Source organism: Gavia stellata, chromosome 5, assembly GCF_030936135.1.
Source record: "Gavia stellata isolate bGavSte3 chromosome 5, bGavSte3.hap2, whole genome shotgun sequence".
In the NCBI taxonomy this organism is placed as follows: Eukaryota; Metazoa; Chordata; class Aves; order Gaviiformes; family Gaviidae; genus Gavia; species Gavia stellata.
The window spans coordinates 9,771,630-9,793,060 of NC_082598.1; the positions used below are offsets into that span (position 1 = coordinate 9,771,630).

The following is a 21,431-nucleotide window of genomic DNA, read 5'->3' on the forward strand; positions in this document are numbered from 1 at the left end:
ACAGAATATTTTCACCTGTATTTATTTGGGAGGAAATCTGTGGTCAGGACTGGCCTTGCTTCCCTATAATGGCTCTTTAGATTCAGGCATGCTGCTGGGTAGCTTGCCTAGGGTTTGGAAAAACTGCACTGCCCTGATTTTATAGTTATACATAGATCAGCACACGAGTGTGGTAAAACTGATGCCTTGTCCAGAGGACCTTGTTGGGAAATGAATTGCAAACACTACCCTACCTCAGGCAGCTTGTTCAAGGAAATGACTGCCATGCTAAAGAGATATATACTTCTGCAATTCCACAATTTGAAAAATACAACTGTTTCCAAAGCCTATATTGCCATACAGGATGGAAGGCAGTGGGAATGGACTGCAAAATAAAAGAAATTGTCCTAAAGACTCAGCACTCTTCTCAATATCTGGGATCTTATGAGTTAAAAACTGAGGAACTTTGAAGCCAGTGCACTTCAGTGAGGTCTGAGAAATCTAATAATCCACAAAATCTATACCTTAACACAGTAGCACAGGGCAGATAGTGAAGACTATAGTGATAGTGAGTATCTATACTCTTCTGGCTATCCCAGGAGAACAGAACCAAAAGATCGGAGAACACAGTATTTGTATTCATAGTACAGCAGATGCTGGTTGCATGTACATCAAAGACCTCTGGTGTCCACCTCACTATGCCATAAACCTATATATGCTAATTCACTCACAGGCTGCAATTAGAAGAAAACACAGTATCTTTACTGGAGAACCTGGAGCACTGGAAAGATAAAGTTCATGGTATGCATCCTGCAACTTGTGGGGACTCAAACTGCACCAAGTCTTGAGATCTTGGTCATCAGCAACCCTCCAAAATTATGCCAGTTTGCCTTTTTCCACTCAAACCAGTGTATGCAGAACGAGCCTTTGGACACGTGTAATAAAGTGGTGCCCTTATTGCTTGGTTCTCTTCCTTTTGTTAGCTTACTCTTTGGAAATTTAAAACCAGGAAGAAAAATTGTAAAGGCAGAAGGGGCAAACCTGGTGCCCAGAGGAGCTCACAGTCCCTCTCTGGGAGACAAGGAGAACAAAATATTAACTTTGCCCACTGTATGACAATCTATACAAAGTGCATGCATCTGGGGAACTGTGACTGACAGTCTTTTGTGAAGGGCTGTGTTGAAAATTTGTTCTGTATGGTGACCTCTGCATTTCTGTAACTTCATATTTGAACAGATGTCAAATTCACAAGACAGGATCAAGGTTCTTTATGTTCTTAAGTGTGATCAAGGTTCTTTATGTTCTTAAGTGTGTATTTGGTTTTTGTTAGGTGGAAGGGTATGCCTAGTATTATTCAGGACTTGAAAAAATACACTATCCATCTAGTTTAAAAGTATGCATCCTAAGAAACATACACAAGTGGAAATCAGCTGGGAAACGTACAAAAATGTTGACTTCTTTCATATAGTAGTAAGGTTAGAAATGTAGTCTTAGAGAAGCAAGGCTTAATTAGTACCGGCCTCCTGAAAACATTAGGTCTTCACGAGGAGTGAAACAGATGAGAGAGTAGAACATGTCACATTTAGTCAATGCCACTGCAAATACAGAAAGCTTGAAAATGGCAAAAACAGAAGAAAATTCCTGCAACCTCTTCTCTGTTGGAAAGGTGGAATCAAACACTCTGATCACAGGACCTGGCACAGTGTCACAGCCATCCAGGCTGGACTCTCCTCCAGACAAAGAGCTGACCTCCAATTAATATGTAGAAGGTTCTGACTTGCTTACATGACCACTGCTAATTTTATAACTATAATAATAAATTTTTAGAAACAACTGACTCACTTCAGCTGACAGGTTACATATGATTAATATGCAACATAATAAAACAATGTTTAATAGTTTAATGCCTTTAAGCACAATGCAAAATTGTTTAATGATACAAATTAAAAATCCTGCAAAATCTCTGTAACTATACACTTTTAAAATTTTAATTCTATGACTTTGATCATTTGAGGTCTAATGCTGAAAGATAATGAATGCCTCTTAAAAGTTTTGTGCTTGACTTCAACTTCTGAATAATTAGTAGACTTTGAGGACAGTTTCATATTCCACAAGAACAGAGGCAGAATTTGACAACCAGTAATGTTATGAAACAAGAATAAACTCTACAGAAAACCAAAATATCAATAACAAATCCAAACATTAAAGTAGAAGCCTGAATCCTAAAAAGTATAAGGCTGAATCCTGAAATTTATCTAAACAATATTTAGCATTACATCAACAAAAAAAATAATAGATTAGGCAAAACTATAATACTTCTGCTGAAGTATGGTAAGGCTACAGTGTACAAAGTGAGTTTGAAATTAACTGAATTGACAACAATCTGGTTATTTTTAATGTATTTAGGCAACCAGTTTTGTTTACCTGTGTAGCTCCAAAATTCTAAATATCAATTAAAGTGGAGACTCTTCATTTCCAAAGAACTCTTTTTCTAAGTCTGTGGAACATGACATTTAATATGTGATGCAAACCAAGCAGCTGCCTTCTACTCACAAATTATAAAATAACTTGAACACAACAGTTAAGAATTTGCTGATACAGTTCAAATAGTGTCTTTCTAATGCCAGATTAGAAGTATTTTTACACAAGAACTTCACAAAATATTTAACATTAAAGTCTAATTATCCATCCAACTCAAATATATTTGTCATGTTCCCAAAGGGTTAATACTGTCTTGCTTCATTTCTTATATGAAGTAATTTAGCTCTGAACAAAAGCAGCTCCCTGCTGGTTACCTTGGCTAAAGGAAACACAATGAACTGGTAAAAACCAGTTTTATCTCACTGCTGTTGCCTAGGGCTACAGACAAAATGAAGTAAAAAAATTCACATGCAGAGTATTAGGTGCTTATGAAAGATCCAGCAGCGCTGTTGCCTAGTGATTCAGCGAGGAATCAGCATAGGCCAATGAGGTGTACGGGTAGTGAATAATATCCCCGATGACTGCTTTACATCTCCTGCAATTCTGTCATACACCCCCATGATTTCCCAGTGGTAAGAATCACTTTCAAGGGAACCTGTCAGAAAAAAAAAAATGAAAATTTAAACAAACAAACACATCACATATAACAAGATTACTATTTTTGCTTTTCCCTTTGGATATTGATACTGCTCTAGATTACACGCCTATCCAATACGAAATGTTCTTCAGATCTATTAATACTTAATTATCACTACAATTTTGACTAAAATACCTTAACAATTAAGACTAACCTTCAGTTTTGAAATTGCAAATACATGTTACTGAATTGCAAGGAATATGCTAAAACAAAATTCATCTTACTGAGCTTTTCAAAAGAGCTACAAAATCACAGTGTTTATAATCAGTAACTTTATCAGTAATGCATAAAGATACTAGGGGGTTTTTTACCATGCACTTTTCCAGTTCTGGGGCATTTTTGTTGTTGCTTTGGTTTTATTTCAGTTTGTTTTGCAGTTACTGGTGCTCTGTTACATAGTAGATTTTCTGACATGAAAGCTGCCTCATTAGCAAGGACTATATTTTGGAAAAGAAGCTACTTCAAAGATAAAGCATCCTTTTCCTCAAAGAAGAAAAAGAAATCTCTCCCCATTAAAACTATATGTGTGCTCTACTTTAGTGACATTTTTCTTCCATATTAAAAAATAATTTTCATATTAACAGAGCACATAATATATATTTAGTTGAAGCAAGTGTGCTGAAGGAGAGAAGGAGCATTTCACAAAAATCTTTTCATCTTCAACATCTCTAATCCTAAAAGACATATTCTTACTGTAGAGAAGGGTAAACAACATGAACAAAAATACAGATCTTTTTTTAGAAGATCACTCTCAATTTCTTCTCTGAGATCAAGCTGTTGGTACTTTATGTTTTCTATCTGGCCTCTGCCATCAATCCATTTGTGATGCTTCAGAGGAAGATGAAGTATCTTCATGATGCATGTAGTCTAATGTGCAGCAGGAGTAAAAGTATGTCATGACTCCTACAGTAATTTGCTCAGGAAAAGGAGACCAAAACAAGGGTAATAAAACATGTATCTCCAAATACTTCTACTACCTATTAAAAAGTCCTAATCTTTGAAACCCCCAGACAACTACCTATTGTCCAAGAATGTGTTTCTTTTCACCTATTAAAATGTAGTTGTCATTTAACAGAGGATTGCTATTCTCATAGGAATGACGTATTGAATCCATTTGCTAATGCATTGAGCTGAATTTGTCAGTGTGTGATAGCAGACACCTTAGGCAGAGGTGAAAGAAACTGCATTCTAAGATGGGGTGTCCCCTTTTGTCCATAGGACATTAAAACCTTCTGCCAATTAGTGGTTAGTCTGAAATATATAACACTAAAGTGATATTTTGCCCATATAACTGTGAACACTCTCATTAACCATGTAAACATCTGTCTTTCTTAGAAACCTATTACATTGTTCATCTTTTATTTCATGGCAATGACTTCCTCAGGCAAAGTATGAATCATGTTTTCTCTGACAAAGTCACCAAACAGAGTCTCCTAAAAATATCAAGGAAGGACTACAGTGTTGCTATTCACTTTATATACTGTCAGTAATACCATATTTGATTATTTTAATGAACCTTACAGCAGCATGAATGCCAGGTGTCATTAAAAAAAATTAGATGTAGTATACCTTGAAAAACAGTCTTGCTTCTTTTTTCAAGGAGTTTGTAACAAAAGAAGCTAGGCAAACACAGGTGTACAATGTAAGCAACCTAGAGAAATGCAATTTATAAAGCTTGGGAGTGTCAGTGTATAATCCCAGTACGGCCAAAAGGTCTTACTTGACCAAATCTGGTAAACAGGAGTGCAAGTTCTTACAAGGGTTAAGCGAACAGTGAGGAGGGGGTTCCAGCGTGGGAAGGAGAAAGAGTAATTTAGATCTCAGATACCCCTCCTTCTCTCCTCTCAGCTTTTGTGGGAAAGATGGGCTCCATAAGGACCCAGAAATATGTAACTGCAGGACCTCCAGAGAAAGCCTCACAAAGTGCCTGAGATGCTGAAAGAGATACAGAAGATCTGGAGGAAGAAATACAAGCTAGAACTGATCTAGTAGTTTTCTTTTTCAACCGTTTCCATTAGCGCCTCTGTATGTTGTAACCATTTCTGAAAAAAAATAGAATAAACTATTTTCGTCCCCAAATCTTATTCAGTAATAGTGCTGAATGAGTGATCTGGCAACACCAAGTACTCCATTTCCCAGGAAAACTGGAAACCCTTGGACTGTTGCCCACTTAATCAGTTTAGGGATTCCCAGGAACTATAGTCCTTTATTAAGCAACAAAAGCTGAGCAGTAGGCTAGGGTGAAAGGTACCAATCTTGTAGAGATAAAAATATGATTATTTTATTAAAAAAAACCCAATTAGGTCCAATACATAGACAGATGCAATAGCTGTGTAGCTATCTACTCAGTTTTTACAGGTGTTGTTCTGGTAGATGATGTCCTATACTTTAAACAATGACCAATGATTTTGTCTGCTTTATATGTTAGGCATCCACATGGAAATGTTGAAGAGACCAATTTTCTAAGTGAAAATTACTGAAGAAAGATCTTGTGCAATAATTTTTCAGCAGTAATGAATGCCCGGCACATTTAGAAAGCCTATTAAAGGCACATATTTCTCACTCTACCACAGAAATTTCATAGCAATGAACAAAATAGATTTTGAAATTACCATCCTGCATTGCCAAGACACAGAGGAGATGACAATCACACTTCCCAAAACAGAGGTTGAGTTTCTTTCAGTTATTTTCCTTTAGAATTTTAATAGTAATTTAAAAAAAGCAATTACCTGCAAATACGAAAATGAAACTATTGAAGTGAAAGGCTAGTTGTCTCTAGATTCTTAATATGACGACGATAACATGCAAAGCTAAGTATGCCTGAGACAGTAATGGAAATTCAAAACCATCCCTACCTTTAGTGGCATTTCCAAGGCTGTGGTTTGCTGCAGGGACTCCATTGTACTTTTTACCAGTGCTGTAAGGTAAATTTAAAAACAGCTTTACTTTCCATGGTAGAATTGTTATATAGAAAAAAAAAATCACATGCTTTATATTCTGTTATGTAATAAATACCTGCATTTCTACATAAAAAAAATTTAACCATTTAGAATTTTTTCAGATTTTTTTTTGAAGTTAAATTTTGTCTCTTGTGGAAGGTTCAATTCCTTATTTTAAATTGAATTTTAGGTTGAAATTTTGAGAATTATTTAACCTGTATATCCCATAAATACAGCAATACAGCACTAATATATTTTATATAGAGGTACAGCATGTCTGAGTGCTGTATTTCTCAGCTTTCAAGTTCAGTACTCTTAACTATATATTTGGTGACATTTTGTATATTTTATTGTTTTGTGCAGCCATAAAACTCCATCTGAAAAAAAAAAAAAACCCTAGGAAAAAAATACTAGAAGTCTGAACTGTCTAAAATATCTTATTCTTCAAACTTAAAAGATCAGGGCCAAATTAAAAAAAATAAAAATCTTCCCTGTGGGATAGTGGAGCTATCAAGAATCTAAACAATTAAACTTCAGTATGATTTATGTAACTTAACAACTTACTATGTCATAACACTACGCTCACTATTACTGTGAAAATGCATCTATAATTATTCCAAATCAATCATTTGGGACCAGATTTGTCATCCTTGGTCATGCCAATTAGTGTTTTGCTTGACAAAGATTGCTGATGCAACACAATATGGTTCTAATAAAAATCAAAGTGAGATTCAATGGGTAAACGGCTTTTTTTAAAAAAGTAACTTTTGGCTAGTGAAAGTGAAATAGGAATACCAGGCAGCCCCAGAACAAAAGTTGTTGAGCAACCTCCATTGCTGTGACAGGATGGCTGACTAAATAATATATGTTGTCATGTGCCTTACAGAATTGAGAAATATCAGGGTATGCAATATGTGGTGATAACTGCTGGACCAAAAACCACATGATTACTTAGAAGCTTTCTTTGAAGTTATCCCTTGATGCACATCACAGTTCTTTTGCAGCTGAGGTTAGATGCAAGGGAGCGACAAGAACTCCAAGAAGCTGTGTATGGCTGTTGCTCTGGCTGCTGCCGAAACCTTTTCTAACGATGCCAGCAATGAAGAGTAGTGTGTAATGTTTTGTGTCACATCTGTGGCATCTTGATAATAATGATGAGGATAACTAGCTTCTGCCTGAACAGAAGTGGAGTGCTCAGACTGTGCTGGCTCACTCAGACTTGCGTGCTAATGAGCTGTCATAAGATTTTCCATGAAGCCCAAATTATGCAGTAACTCAAAAGATCAGTGGCTGAAGTGCCAAGGCAGAGGAAACTGAGACATTTGTTGACACATCTACGTACAGCTACACCTATATATTTGCTTCATGTTAGATTTGGGGTAGTTTATGGTCCAGTGTAAGATGTAGAATTGGTTTTGGAGAACAGAAACGAACATGACAACCACCGATTGTGAAAGGGGAAGTGGTGGCCTAAATAATTATCTGTTTAAAATCTAGTCCAAGTCAACATGACTACTAATAGAGTTATAGGCAGTTGGACTGCCTCCGTCTTGAGAAGCCCACTCTGAATTTGAACAAGCTGCCAGCTCAGGGAGGTCAGCAATGCAGCAGACGTCGGGGAACTCCGACCAGGTGGCATGCCTTCAGAAGGCCAAGCGGATTGCCTGTCAGTCCCTGGGTAAACATCTTTTCCGCCGGTAAGCTCTCTATCAGGCTACGACTGCACACATCTTTTGTGAGAGCATTACATCTGGATTCTGCACTTCTCATGCAGAATCACTCAGCTCTGTGTGTTCCACCAAAGCACTTATGAACAACCTAAGGGCACACTCAACTCTGTGCAACTTCACATTTTTTGAGCTGTTAGACAAATAAACAGCAATAGAGCATCAGGGCAATGGGAGGAATAGGTCTTTTTGACAAAAAGAGCTCCAATGGACAACGAAAAAGCGAGCATGAGTCAGCGACATCGATTCATGGATTGAAAGACGTGAGTGGTATGATAAAGGATGCTGTCTGCATGTGCACTGAGTTAGACCACTTTTTCCCTAGTTCTCTAGACCTCTGAATTTGACTAGTTCTCTCCCATATAACTGTTATCCCCAAAAGGGGATTCATGATGGCAGCAATGATTGCAACACCTTTCTCTGTTGGTTCACACAGTTTTCGCTTTAAGGCATCTGGCACCGTCAGAATTCTGCTGCATCCTTAACTGCTCTTAATTTTAGAAAGCACAGATTAAAGTGGCCACATCAGTGAACAAACCTAATGGTTCCTCATTCACTTTGACAACCCCTTAAAAACCTCTCCACGGGTTTGCTCCGTTTTCTTCATTGTTTTTTTCTGTGTCAGTTCGGCTCCCTGTTCTCTTTCTCATGTCACACTGACTTCTCCATCTCTTCCCAGAGTTTAGTGGGTGGCATAGTAAAATCATTCATCTCAAGCAATCTGAAGTTGTTTTGCCTGCATTTCAGCCTTTTGAAATGATACCTTTGAAAGTATCCAAAACATTTGCCTACATCTACTTTACAACAGATTTTGAATGAAACAATAAATAAATAATGGTTTCAGAAATACCAAGAAAAAGCAGCTGGATTAACATTCCTATTCAGTAGTCTGCTAAGACAGTAAACAGCGAAGACAGAAGCATTTAAACTAAATGACAAACTTTGCACAAAAATAAATAGGCAAACTGGCTGAATACATTTAGTTTGGAAATTTAAAGTTCTAGATTTTGGAGAGATTAAATTCTAGAACAGTCTCTCAGTGGGAGTAACTTTTCATATGGAGATGATCATTGGTAAAAGAGACCATATGGCATGGTGGTATGTAATTGCAGGAGAGGTCCCCTTTAGTCCTATGTATGTAATATCTGATTCTCCTGCTACTCTCTCAAATGTCCTTGAAAACTCTCCTCTTTCTCAAGGCTCAAAATAAACAACCCAGGCATACAAAACTGTCTTTTCTTTATCTCATACAGAGTGTGGTCACTAACAAAAGTGACCACAATGTTTAAATAGATCTGTCTCTACAAGTCTTAATTTTTTATTTATTTTCTAAGATTTAGATTGGAGGCTTTTGTGGTAATGATTCTTTCTGTTCATTCAAGAATCTAGTCTATCTAGGGCACATAAATTATTAATTTTAAAATGTTCCTTTACAGCCAGCCATATACTGCAATGGCATCTGTAAAATGCTGTTCTCCCAACCTTTCCAACTTATCTTTCAAAACCCATAGTCAGCAATTATGGGATTTGTTGATTATGCTCATCCTGGTATGTTTTGTGAGTGCTAAGTATGTCATGTTAAAATATTATGTATAAAACAAAATTGGTGACAGCAAAGTGAAGAGATCACAGAGGAACTGAAATTTTAACATGTATTTTAACATCCGTTAGATTTTCTTGATACTGGCCAGAATAAATATGCTTATTGAAAGTGTTGTGAATAGGAGCAAAGACAAGAGATGCATGCCTGCTGTGGAACAAAAGCTTATTTGTCTCTATCGAACTGAAGACATTTTTCAAGCTCATTCACCTATGAAATTATGACTCCAGAAACATGTCAAAGTGGCCACACATATGATCTATGGAATAGGGATTTTTGCAAATTGAAAGCTATCTGGAGACATCTTTAGTTTATGCACCAGTGTTTTTCAAGTTAGAAAAAGGCAGCTCAGAGGACAGAAAATGTCACTACCTTGTGATGACCAGTTCATTCTTCTGTTCATCTGTTACTTGAGTCCCCTTTTGAATATGTGCACTTCTTTATGCAGCTGCCTCAGTACCCATTAACTGGGAAATTGTAGCAGAATAAAATGATATTTTATGGAATTTGTATATGAGCCAAAAATTTGTATTGGCAGATTTAAAAAAAAATCTAAGATATTGTTCTTTAGGTAGTAATAATCTTAATTGATCTTAATATCAAAATAAATAGGCTTAATTTATTCTGATTTTTTTCTTAGACTGGTCCTTTTGGTGTTCTTACATTTAAAGTAAGTATTTCAGCTGAAATATTTTATACCTGGTAAAATATAGAAAAATTGTTTAAAAGTGTATGTTTTACACGTACCAAATATAAGAACGGATGCAGAAATTAACTTTGTTAATTCTATCAATAATGTGTGATTAGAAATGATTTTTAAAAAAACACCTTTAAAAATTGCCCTAATGCACTGTGGTATCGAACGGTCCAACACGAAGTACTGGAATACACGTATTTCTACAAAAATATGTTATTTCAAGTAGCAAGTGTTTTTCATTTAATTATGCTTCTCACTAATGGATGCAATTAAGCAAGCATAGTGAAAAGGAACAATCCACAGTAATCACCAGTGGCAAAGTTCACCTTTCAAATCCACCAGGTATATATGGAATACACATCAGAAGTCAGATTTTAATAGCTGTAACTACAGCTATCCCTGTACTGTAAAAAAGAAATTATTCTGCATTTCTTCACCCCGAAGTGTGTTCCCCCTTTTAGCAGTAATGTATTCAGAATAATCCAAGGGCAAAGAGGCACTTCAAACAGCGCATGGAGAGGTAGTCTTAGAAATAGTCTCCACAAAATGAAAAATTGGGTTCGCAATTCCTGAATACTCTTACAGAGTCCCTAGACAGACTCACAGTTTGATTTGTGGACAGTCTGTCTACCTGATTACACAGACTTCAGCACTCAGAGATGCTGAGCCCTCTCAGATCCAAGAGCCCAGTTTTTGGCATTCCCAAAATATCATTTGCCTTTCTGCTTCCTGGGCTGCTGGAGAGCTCAGGATGTGAGGAAGCCAGACAGGCAAGCTGGCTAAAAACCAGGCATATTATTGACGGTATAGCTGGCAGTCTTCTGCCAAAACCAAACCAATTTCTGCCAAATGTTTTTATTTGATCATTCCAGGCACCCTCCAATAGAAAATGAGGATTTTTTAGAAGCTCTTTTGCCATCTTTTTTTTGCCCTAAATAGAGAATTGAGGCAAATAATATGCCATATCTTTGTTGAAGATTACACAATTCAGAGTAGTACATGCTTTATTGTATTTCAGAGTACATCAATGTTTGGACACTCAAAGCCTTGTTATAAATAAATGGTGTTTTGCCTTGTCCATTCAGAGTGAACTGTATGCATACCATAAAACTGTGGGTGATGGATTCTGTTTAAAGAAGGTATTCTTCCAAAATACAGATAACACCTAACTTAAGTTACATGCAGTATTTTGTGCAAAAATAGATATTAGAAAAAAAGAACACCTTATTGCTTGCCCCTTGTTTATCAAACTCAAAAGATTCAAAATCATCTATTGGGCATAGATTATTAGGTGCACTATAAATTGGATTTCTGTATACTGAAAAGTACTGAAAATTCTTATTGTGGCCTATGACATCCTAAGCAGGAATAGAGAAAGCACCAGCATTATGATTGCCTTGTGGCAATTCTCAACCTCCACTCAGTCTTACAAGCAAATAGACATTTTAATGTTGTAAAACAATACAAAAGAGACACTTCCATAAGAGAAATGCTGCTGAGAAGGCTTACATTCTGCACTACGATCTGATTGAAATAGTACTATTTACCTTTATGCTCTTCATTTCTAAATCTTTAAAGTATTTTAAGATTTCATATCCATTCTGCAAGTAAGAAAACTGAGACACATATATTTGCTGTTGTTTTCCTGAAAAAAGTAGACCAGAAGCATGACTGGAATCAGAATGCAAACACGCTGAATAGTAGGCCAGTGCTGCTTGGATCACACTAAGTGCAGGAGACTAACACAGCACTGAACTGTAGTCTATTAAAGCCATCAAGCACTGCTGTTTAGATTTAAGTCCACGTCTTTCCCTTTACCGAGCTTTGTGACTGTACAACTGAGATTTCTCTCTGGATCATTAAGCTGCAGGCTGGAATCTGCAAGTCAGCAGATTCTGTAATTTAAAGTTTCTGAATGGACAAAAGCTCATTAGATATGTAAAGACAAAGCTGACAGCTAAAGAATACCAGCAAATAAAAGTAAGAAGAGTAAGGACTTCAAAAAAGAGAGAGAAAGAAATTTGGGTAAAGCGATGAAAACCATATTTGGACTTTCAAAGCACTAAAGTGAATTAGGAGCACACATCCTACTGACAGTCCTTCTTTGGTTTAAAACTCACATACCTAATTTGTTACCTCAGTTAGCAGCTCCTGAAATAACTGGAAAAGGTTAGGAGAAAAGAGTCTTCCTATTTAGTTTCATCTGAAAGGAATCTAGGTCAACTGCTCTCAGACTGCTCCATGATGTGAACCAAAACTATTCACACCATGGACTGGGGACAATAGGGAGATCTGCTTCATCATCATACTCCTGACTGGAAGTTACATGCTGATGCAGATGCACCCTTTCTCTGCCTAGTCAGATCAAGCAAAACCCTTGTTAATGACACTGAAGGAAGAGCCAACTTCAGGCACTTTTAAGCCAGCTTGGATTAGTTCTTTTACCAGTAGCAGAACTATTCGCAAAACACAGAATCACATAATGGTTGAAGTCGGAAGGGACCTCTGGATGTCATCTGGTCCAACCCCACTACTCAAACAGGGCTGTCTAGAACCAGTCGCCCATGACCATGTCCAGACAGCTTTTGAGTATCTCCAGGATGGAGACTCCACAGCCTCTCTGAGCAACCTGTGCCAGTGCTTGATCACACTCACAGTGAAAAGGTGTTTCCTGATGTTCAGAGGGAACCTCCTGTGTTTCAGTTTGTGCCTGTTGCCTCTGGTCCTGTCACTGGGCACCACTGGAAAGATCCTGGATCCGTCCTCTATGCTCCCTCCCTTCAGGTATGTATGTACATTAATAAGATCCCCCTTAGCATTCTCTTCTCCAGGCTGAACAGTCCCAGCTCTCTCAGCCTTTCCTCATAGGAGAAGTGCTCAAGTCCCTTCATCATCTTTGTGGCCCTTTACTGGACCCTCTCCAGTATGTCCACATCTCTCTTGTACTGGGGAGCCCAGAAGTGGATGCAGTATTCCAGGTGTGGCCTCACCAGTGATGAATAAAGGGGAAGGAAATGAATGAAGAAATGAAGAAGGAAATGAATGTCTTAGGTTGGTCTTTAGTGTTAAGGAAAAGACATTTTTTTACTCTTCTGTTCTGAGGTAAGTGAGTATATCTGAAGGTTACTGTATTGCAGAATTCTCTCTTTTTCTTTGCCTCTTAGGGAAAAGTAGAGACAAACCTAAAAATCAAACGTCAGTCAGCAGAATGAAACAAACTTCCATCTTGAACACTCAGCCTTGGCAGCCTGTTACGTGCAATGACAATTTCCAAGGTATCTCAGACTTCTAGACTGCCCAGATCCATTTCCTAAAGGTCATTTTAGCAACCTCAATTACATGATGATAGGTTTGAAGCAGAATGAAGAATTTACAGGTATGTTTGTTCTGCAAACTGCAGCTAGACGTGGAGATATACCAACTAGTTAGTTACACTGTGGTGTGTAGAGCAGACACATCTTGAGTATTTGAACTGGACTCTTTTTGTGTTTTCAGAAAAAAACCCTCTAGTCATCATGCTTATATATTCACACGATGGCTAGAGGTTTTTTCCATTATACTGGAAAAGCATTGATTTTGCTGAATTTACTATAAATTCATACTAGTAACAGAGATAAGAATTTGATCCGATGAGGGCAGAATCTGTGATTTTCTGTATGTATAAGCAACCCTAAATAATTTGTATCTTTTGGGTATAATATTAGTTTTATACTTAATGCAAATTGATGTAAAATAAGGTAATAAAAATAATTCTATGCTGTCTTACAGATCTCATTCAATACACTATACTTCCTAACTCTGAAACTACGGCACTTTTAGACATTAGCCTTTTCTGAGTAGATACTGCAATCTCTGATAAATCGTATGGTGTTTTTTTAATTTAAACCAGATTTGAACTCCTGTATTTAGAGGTCAAATGTTAATATATTAACCTAATTCATTACAATGCCCCTAATATATTGAACTTAAATATTTCCCAGGTTCTTTGTTTTGATTAGATGGAGGTTTAATGTTCTCATTATGAACTAATACTCACAAGAGGGATCAGTGATGAAATGAGACTAAAACGGCAAATTGTACTGTTTAAATGAATGCAACCAGGAAGGTGAAATTAATTTTTTCTTAGATGCTTAGTTTATAATGGAATATATTCTTATATTGGTTCATTTAAAATATTTGTGACATTATGCCAATTATTTTAGCCAAAGGTATTGTTGAGCTTCAAACTAGACTAAAGTTTGTGAATAAAAGTTTGGTGCCTACAGGAATAAATCCACTGCTTACTGGAGAAGAGACTCGACAGCCTCCTATGTGCCCTTGTCTGCTAGCTAAATTTGTACCAGATGCTGAGACAATCTCTGGCTTAGGAAATAATGTGTGGAAGTAAGCCAGATGAGAGGATAAAAACGTAGGCAGGAACTTTTACTAACCCTTAACCTTGAAAGTTCCATTATAAAGTTCTCTTAATATAAAAAGGGCAGTAAACTAACTTAGAAATTACAGTACATTATATTCTTACATTAAGAATTTCATACTTCTTCATGTAACAGGCCCCAATCATAAGTATTTAGGAAGTTACTTTCCAAGCCATTCTTTTTAAGCTGATTTATTTCCTTCTAAAACCCTTTGAAACCCTGGAGAAAGTATTATTATTTAGCTTTACAGGATTCACACATTGGATGAGGGAATCTTGATAAGAAAACTAAATACAAATAAGCATGTTGATGAACTCCAGATGAGGAGTATATCACATTTGATCTACATAAGAGCCAGTGGTGGAAAACATTCAGAAAAATCTGCTTAGTATACATTTTCTTAATCATGAGAATCAGTGTGCTGCTTCTTGTTACATTAATTCTTTATCCTCTGAGAAATCACAGGTTATAGGGGGAAAAAAGGGGGTGGGGGAGAAAGAGAAAGAGAGATTGTATTTACTTGAAAATTCCTGGATTTGAGAATCTTCTACTTCAAACAACAACTCGTCATGAATCTGGGCAATTAACCTGAAAAATTTCAGAGACTTTAGATAACACATGCAAGAAATTTCTAACCGTGCTTTCCATGCATATCATCAACTAATTGTCACATGCACAATAGATATGTTAAAATGAAAATAAACATCCGAAGAAAATGAAAAATTCATTAATGGAGTTAAAAGGATTGCCACTCCATATATTCTGAAAACATAAAGGCCATGGTTGTAAACCCAAACTGTGCTTGCTAGCTTAAAGATGTCATTCAGGGATTTGATGATGTGACAAGGCATTACTTAAAACGAATGTAAGTTGCAGAAAATGGCAAGAAATTATAGAAACAGGCTATGTTTTGCTAATATACCTTGTTTTTTTCAAATTGAGCTGGAATAAATGTGGTTGTACATGGACGGTTTTACTAATGCAAGTTAGGTCAATAAAAAGAGTACTTGGCTTACTGGTATACCAATATTAACAGAGGGCTGGCCAGAGACTTGAATCCTTTCCAGGAAATAATCTTTTCACTTAATTGCAAAGTAGGTATCCTCATGCTGACAAACAAGTGTGTTGAAGAATGAAAATGTAGGCCTAGATACACAACCTGATCTGTTGCCTCTGCTATCGGGACAGTTGCCTTCATAAGAAAAAAGTGTACAGCTGAAAGCTGTAACATCTTGAAAGTCATGCAACTACACAGAATCACAGAATCATTAGGGTTGGAAAAGACCTGTAAGATCATCAAGTCCAACCATCAACCCAACACCACCATGCCCACTAAACCATGTCCCGCAATGCCTCATCCACACGTTCCTTGAACACCTCCAGTGATGGTGACTCCACCACCTCCCTGGGCAGCCTCTTCCAGTGTTTCACCACTCTCTCAGTAAAGAAATTTTTCCTAATATCCAGCCTAAACCTCCCCTGGTGCAACTTGAGTACCTGAGCTCTTAAATTAGAGCAGATCTGTAATGAATTTATACTGCTGCTTTGTTTTTCTCTTTGTCTGTATTGGTTCTGTATCGATAGGTCTCTTGCATATGGACTGTGACTTAATTGTTCAGTGCTTACAGGAACAGAACCCTAAATTGTTGGTTTGGGTGCAAAAGTACTTTCACAATAGAATTAATAAGTGTATTTGATTGAATCAAGTCCAAGGCGTAATAGATATAATCTAGCACATATGATCCCTGAGTGTAGTTCTCACTCAGGAAGGAAAAATACTGCATATCTGATTAGACAGTATACCTACTAGGTTTATTTTATTGCTTCTTTAATTATTGTAGCTGGGAGTCTAAGTCATGAAACTGTAACACCTATTTTCAGATTGCTTTGCAATTTGTATATAACATTTAAATTAAATGCCCACTGTAGACTTTTCTTAATACCCAGCAGTTATTCAAGTAAATATTTCTTTACAAATGGCTGAAACATCAATATGGTTACTACTTATAACTTTTCACAGCTTTCAGGAAAATATTCTAAGATAGTTTCACACTGCCTTAAATTACAATGTGACATTGACTAACAGTGTGGTAAGCTCTAATAATAGATCTTAAATTATTAGTCACTTACAACACGGTCAGAAGCAGAATGAAACAGATTAATATATTTCTAATAGGAAATTGGGACACAGGATACAAAAAGAAATAGATGAAAAGACCAGGATCATCTGTAGCAAGAGAATACAGTTACATGAAAAGTTATAATTTCCAATGCAAGTAAATTAATTAAAGCAAGAGATTCCTCATAATCATTGAAATGACATGTAAAAAGATATAAATCAGAAAGAACTGTGAACATTAAAACCTCTGAATATACTGTGAATCAATGGAATAAGTGAAAATAATTGATTAAACCACTGCAATAAAAATGTGATAGACTGGTTATTATTTGTACCAGAGTAGTGTCTCATGCCTTCAATCAGGATTAGAGCTCCATATATTCTGAATATTTGGTAAGGAAAAGTCCTTTCTTAGAAGAACTTACAATATAAATTTAAAATTTCATCATAAATATATCAGGATTTAGGAATGGAGGAAAAAGAATTGGATTTTCAAAACCACTCGGCATTGGATCAACTGATCATCTCATCTCCACGCTAAAAGTAAAACCGAGTTCAGGAGGAGCAGGGTCGGACCAGACAGAGATCAGCCCTACCTTATGTGAGTCAGAAAACCTGTGGAAGCAATGTGAAATGAACTCAAAATTTCTGTCTGGGCAGCGCAATAGACTTAACGCAACTCTGCATGCTCCAGTTCATCTACTGAAAGCAGCACAGCTATTTTGGCTTGGTTCTCCATCTGGGCTAAAGAATCCTCTTTCTCAGTGCTTATCATCCTGAATAGCACAGCCTATCAGCTCAGTTATATTGCCAGTTAACTGAGGAACTGCATAGAGTTGCAGAATTACATCGACCCCATCTTAAACATCCAGTGATTAATTTGAAGTTCAGGACAACATTCCGTCTGCTAAAATACTGAACCAGAAGTTAGCATTGCTGGTTCTTTGTCTAGCTCTGCTACTCTCCTGCTAAGAAATGCAGAATCAGTTAGAAAATGGGGATAATATTTATCTCAGATATGTGAGACCTAAGAAATAAGTATTCCTAATACACGTCTATTTTCGAATGAAACATACTACATAAGTTTTAATTAATGCTAAACACGCTTTCCTAGCTTGATGCCAAGAAGTGGAATAGTATACACTATTTCCTCCTCAATTTTCTTCAAACAAGTTAGAATTTTTTTTATGATCTCTTATCTCTTTTTCTTATCCATTTCACATCAACTTAATGGGTTCTATTCTTGCAGGTCTATAGTACAAGGCCACCTGTATTTTTTCAGAGTTCTTAAAGTAATAACATTCACATGCAATATGCTGTTCCAAAGAAGGAAGCATTCAATTTGACATCAATGCAGATGAAAGAAAAATCAAAGCAATTTATACATTCAAAATTCATAGCTTTCACCATTCCAGTGTGTGCACACACCCACCCATTGCACACCTTGAGTGAAATAAGTTTGAAAAAACCCCTATACTTTTGCTTAATAGCTTAATTGAATCATCTTCACTTTGAAGGAATATTGAAATAGCAAGCTCCTCTCATTATCTTTTGCTGAAAGGTATGGTAAACTAGATTAGAGACTGCAAACCAAGCAGAGGCTAGTATTTTTGTTGTTCTACAGATTATAAGAATGACTTTGATTTACAAGCTAATATTTCATTAACTATTTTGTTGATTGCCTGCAGATTAAGCGTCATTTTTTATGAGTACACACATGATTTCTTTTACTGAGAAACATGACCTGCGTCTGAGTATGACTGGTGGGGAATGGAGATACTGCTACAACCTGCACCTTCAAATGCAGAAGTATTTCTGTGATTGCCAGTCTGGACATGACTTTTGACATCAGTTTAGTGTGCACAGCACACAATATTCTTCTTAAACTTTTATGCTGTACTATAGAATTTTACAAAGAAAATATTTTTTATTTTCTTCAACACTACATTCATCGTTCTCCCAGTTTCCTACAAAACAACACAGAGACTAAACATCTCAGGCCTTCAGTGGATCCACCCAGTTATCATTACTATATCATAATCATATTATTGACTTAATATATGCCAAAATAAATTAAACGATCATCAAGAGATTTTTTTTCATAGTATTCTATTTGAGGCCATATTGCCTCTTTATAGTTTATTTTTTCCTAGTACCAGGCTAGTTCATCTAATACAAGAACAAATGAAGATTTTGTTTATTACTGTAAAGCAATATATTCCAGATCTGGACCTCTCTGTTCTGAAGTACAGAATTGCAAGTTTTTCCACAACTACTTCAAATGTGTTGCCTAGAAATAAGTACACTGCTGAACAGACTTCAACAAAACAGCTATTACCTTATTGGCGAGCAATTGTATTTCTTTACCATTAAAGGAAACAACATTTTGTCTAAACTGCAAACAAGAGTGCTGTGGCATGACATCCTGCAGACTCTGTTGTAGGAGTATCCCGTAGAAAAGGCGGTGTAGGACAGGGACAAAAAAGACAAGATAGTCATAGTAGTCTTTCTGTTTTTTAACAGCCATGTGCAGTGTTTCAGGCCATTACAAGAGATGCTCAAACTAATTAAATTCATGCTCCTTCTATAGTCAGGGGCCAAGGTAGGCTCTGACTTAGGTGTTCTGAATTGACATCTGGAAAACCCCAACTCTATGCATTGACTTTGTGGGGGTACCACCTCCTAGTACAGCTACCTACATTGAATACCTGAAGTTAGACAGAGAGAACAGCCCTCTGTACTTTTTGTGATACATTTTTGTATCACCAGGGAAATTTTTACTGCTGTTAACAACACATCCAAAGCATAATATGGTCTAGTTTTCCAGACTGGTCTGCATGAAGATAATGCAAAATATAAACGACCGATAAATTCCTACAGACTAACTGCAGGTTAATTTACTCCATCGTTTGGTAGCAGGCAATCTGGACCCACCACATGCCAGCTCCAGACCACTCAAAACTCACCTCAATCTCAATTGCTGTCTCTATTCACTTCCCTCACCTCAGCCCCTGACGCTCCCATGGGAGGTCTACCTAAGCGCAGGCAGCACAAAGGATGGGAATGAGACAGACTCAGTCACGGGTGTAAGGTGCTAAGTATATTGCTTAAAGCATATCTGAGAGGAGCTCACATATTACATTGAGCTGGCTGGTTTAAGAGTTTGAACAGAAAATAATTAAAGTTTAGAATTGGATAAGTGGGAAAGCTTTAAATAAGAGAGGGTCCAATTGTCATGCATAATACAGTTGGACTTGACGATCTTAAAGGTCTTTTCCAACCTAAATGATTCTATAAGGAATTAAGGGCACATTATTCTGACTAAGAAGCAGGCTGAGAGCCCAGACTAAAATAGTTTAAGATGCTTCCTGCTGGTTAGCTCTATGTCCTCAGAAAAAAAAAAAAGGTGTAGCACCATTAGCTTGTCCGATTCTGAGCTAGAGTACTCAAGTGTAAAATTTCCATGAAAAATTACACATTTTATTTCTAATTTGAAGACATGCTGAGGCTTAAATCATAACTGAACAAGAGATTTTCTGAAGCCAAAGGATTCTCTTTGGAGAAGGAGCAAAAATGATAAGTTATTTGAAATCGATCATAGCTTATTTGTTTGAGTAAAAATTCTAGTTAAACTTAAAAAAATTCCTATAATGCATTACTTAAGAACATAAGACAATGCTAATAGTTAAGTTTTTATATAGGTACAATATAAAATGTATAAACATTAAAAAAAGTTACTAAAAGCACACTACTTTAAAAAGGGTATTAATGATCACTTGGTAGCACCATAAACATTTAGAAATACTTCAAAAAATCATTAATTTTCTATACAGACATGGTTTTCTTCTTATTTAAAAAAGCACTATGTCCCTGATCATTGACATTAATACCATTTTCTGACAAAACAGTATCAGATTTATATTAATATCCTTATCTGTCATCCTATGTTATCCCCTTTTTTGACGAATAAAATAATCATCCAACTAGTAACATCACATTTTTTTCATTTTGAATTTGAAACTTCTAAATGCATAATGGGAGACTTCAAAATTGCAGATAGGAGAGTACATGGTTAAAACCTTTGTATATGATAAGTTTAAAAAAATTCCCAAAAGAGTGTAAGAGCTGTTAAGTGGTTAGAAAAAAAAGATAAAAAGAATAAGATAATTTTAAATCAGATAAATGGGGCAATATGAAAAAATGTATACATAATAACAAATGTAAAGATATTTTAAGTTCTGTAACTGAAAAACAAGAACTTAATGACTTGAAAATTTGAGAAATTAATACTTAATAAATTAATATTTAATAAAACAAAATATTCATTTACAAGTCATTTAATGAAACACATTGCCAGAAAAAGCCAGAATGGTTACTCATGTAACAAATACTTATATGCATTTCAAGAACATTTAGAAATGATGACATACAATGATTTTGGGAGAAGACTTTTAAATCTTCTGTTTCAGATCTTAGACTCATCCCCATAATCAGAGCAAGATGAAAATCTGCAGACAGACAGGATATCCTACTACAAATCTTACACCTTCCTCCTGAAGCATCTGCTACTGGCCACACTCAGCGATAATGGACCAGATGGATGTTGGATCCGATTCTTTTTAGAAATCTCTATGTTCCCTACACTAAAACTGTATTCGTTTTTTCCTGGTACTACAAATACTACCTGTTATTTAATTGCTGCACAGTTTCCCCACAAAAGTATACAGATTCCAGTAGAAAGAACGCCTATTAAGTTGTCATGTAACTAAGGAACAAGGTTACGATAATTTTGTAACATTTTGTAGATTTTTCAAGTTTCTTTTGAAGCTGCATTTAT

The 21,431-nt window shown here is 36.3% G+C and overlaps 1 protein-coding gene across 1 annotated transcript in view; it reads right to left on the reverse strand.

Moving 5' to 3' along the window:
* Nucleotides 1-2,986: 2,986 nt before the first annotated feature.
* The window catches only part of POLN (DNA polymerase nu), a 103,272-nt gene continuing 84,827 nt past the window's right edge, over nucleotides 2,987-21,431 (reverse strand). The window contains exons 23-25 of the mRNA XM_059817958.1: nucleotides 14,996-15,063; nucleotides 5,953-6,014; nucleotides 2,987-3,055 (exon numbers count right to left, since the gene is read on the reverse strand). Coding sequence (XP_059673941.1) covers nucleotides 2,987-3,055; nucleotides 5,953-6,014; nucleotides 14,996-15,063 — 199 coding nt within the window. The remainder of the gene's footprint in view (nucleotides 3,056-5,952; nucleotides 6,015-14,995; nucleotides 15,064-21,431) is intronic.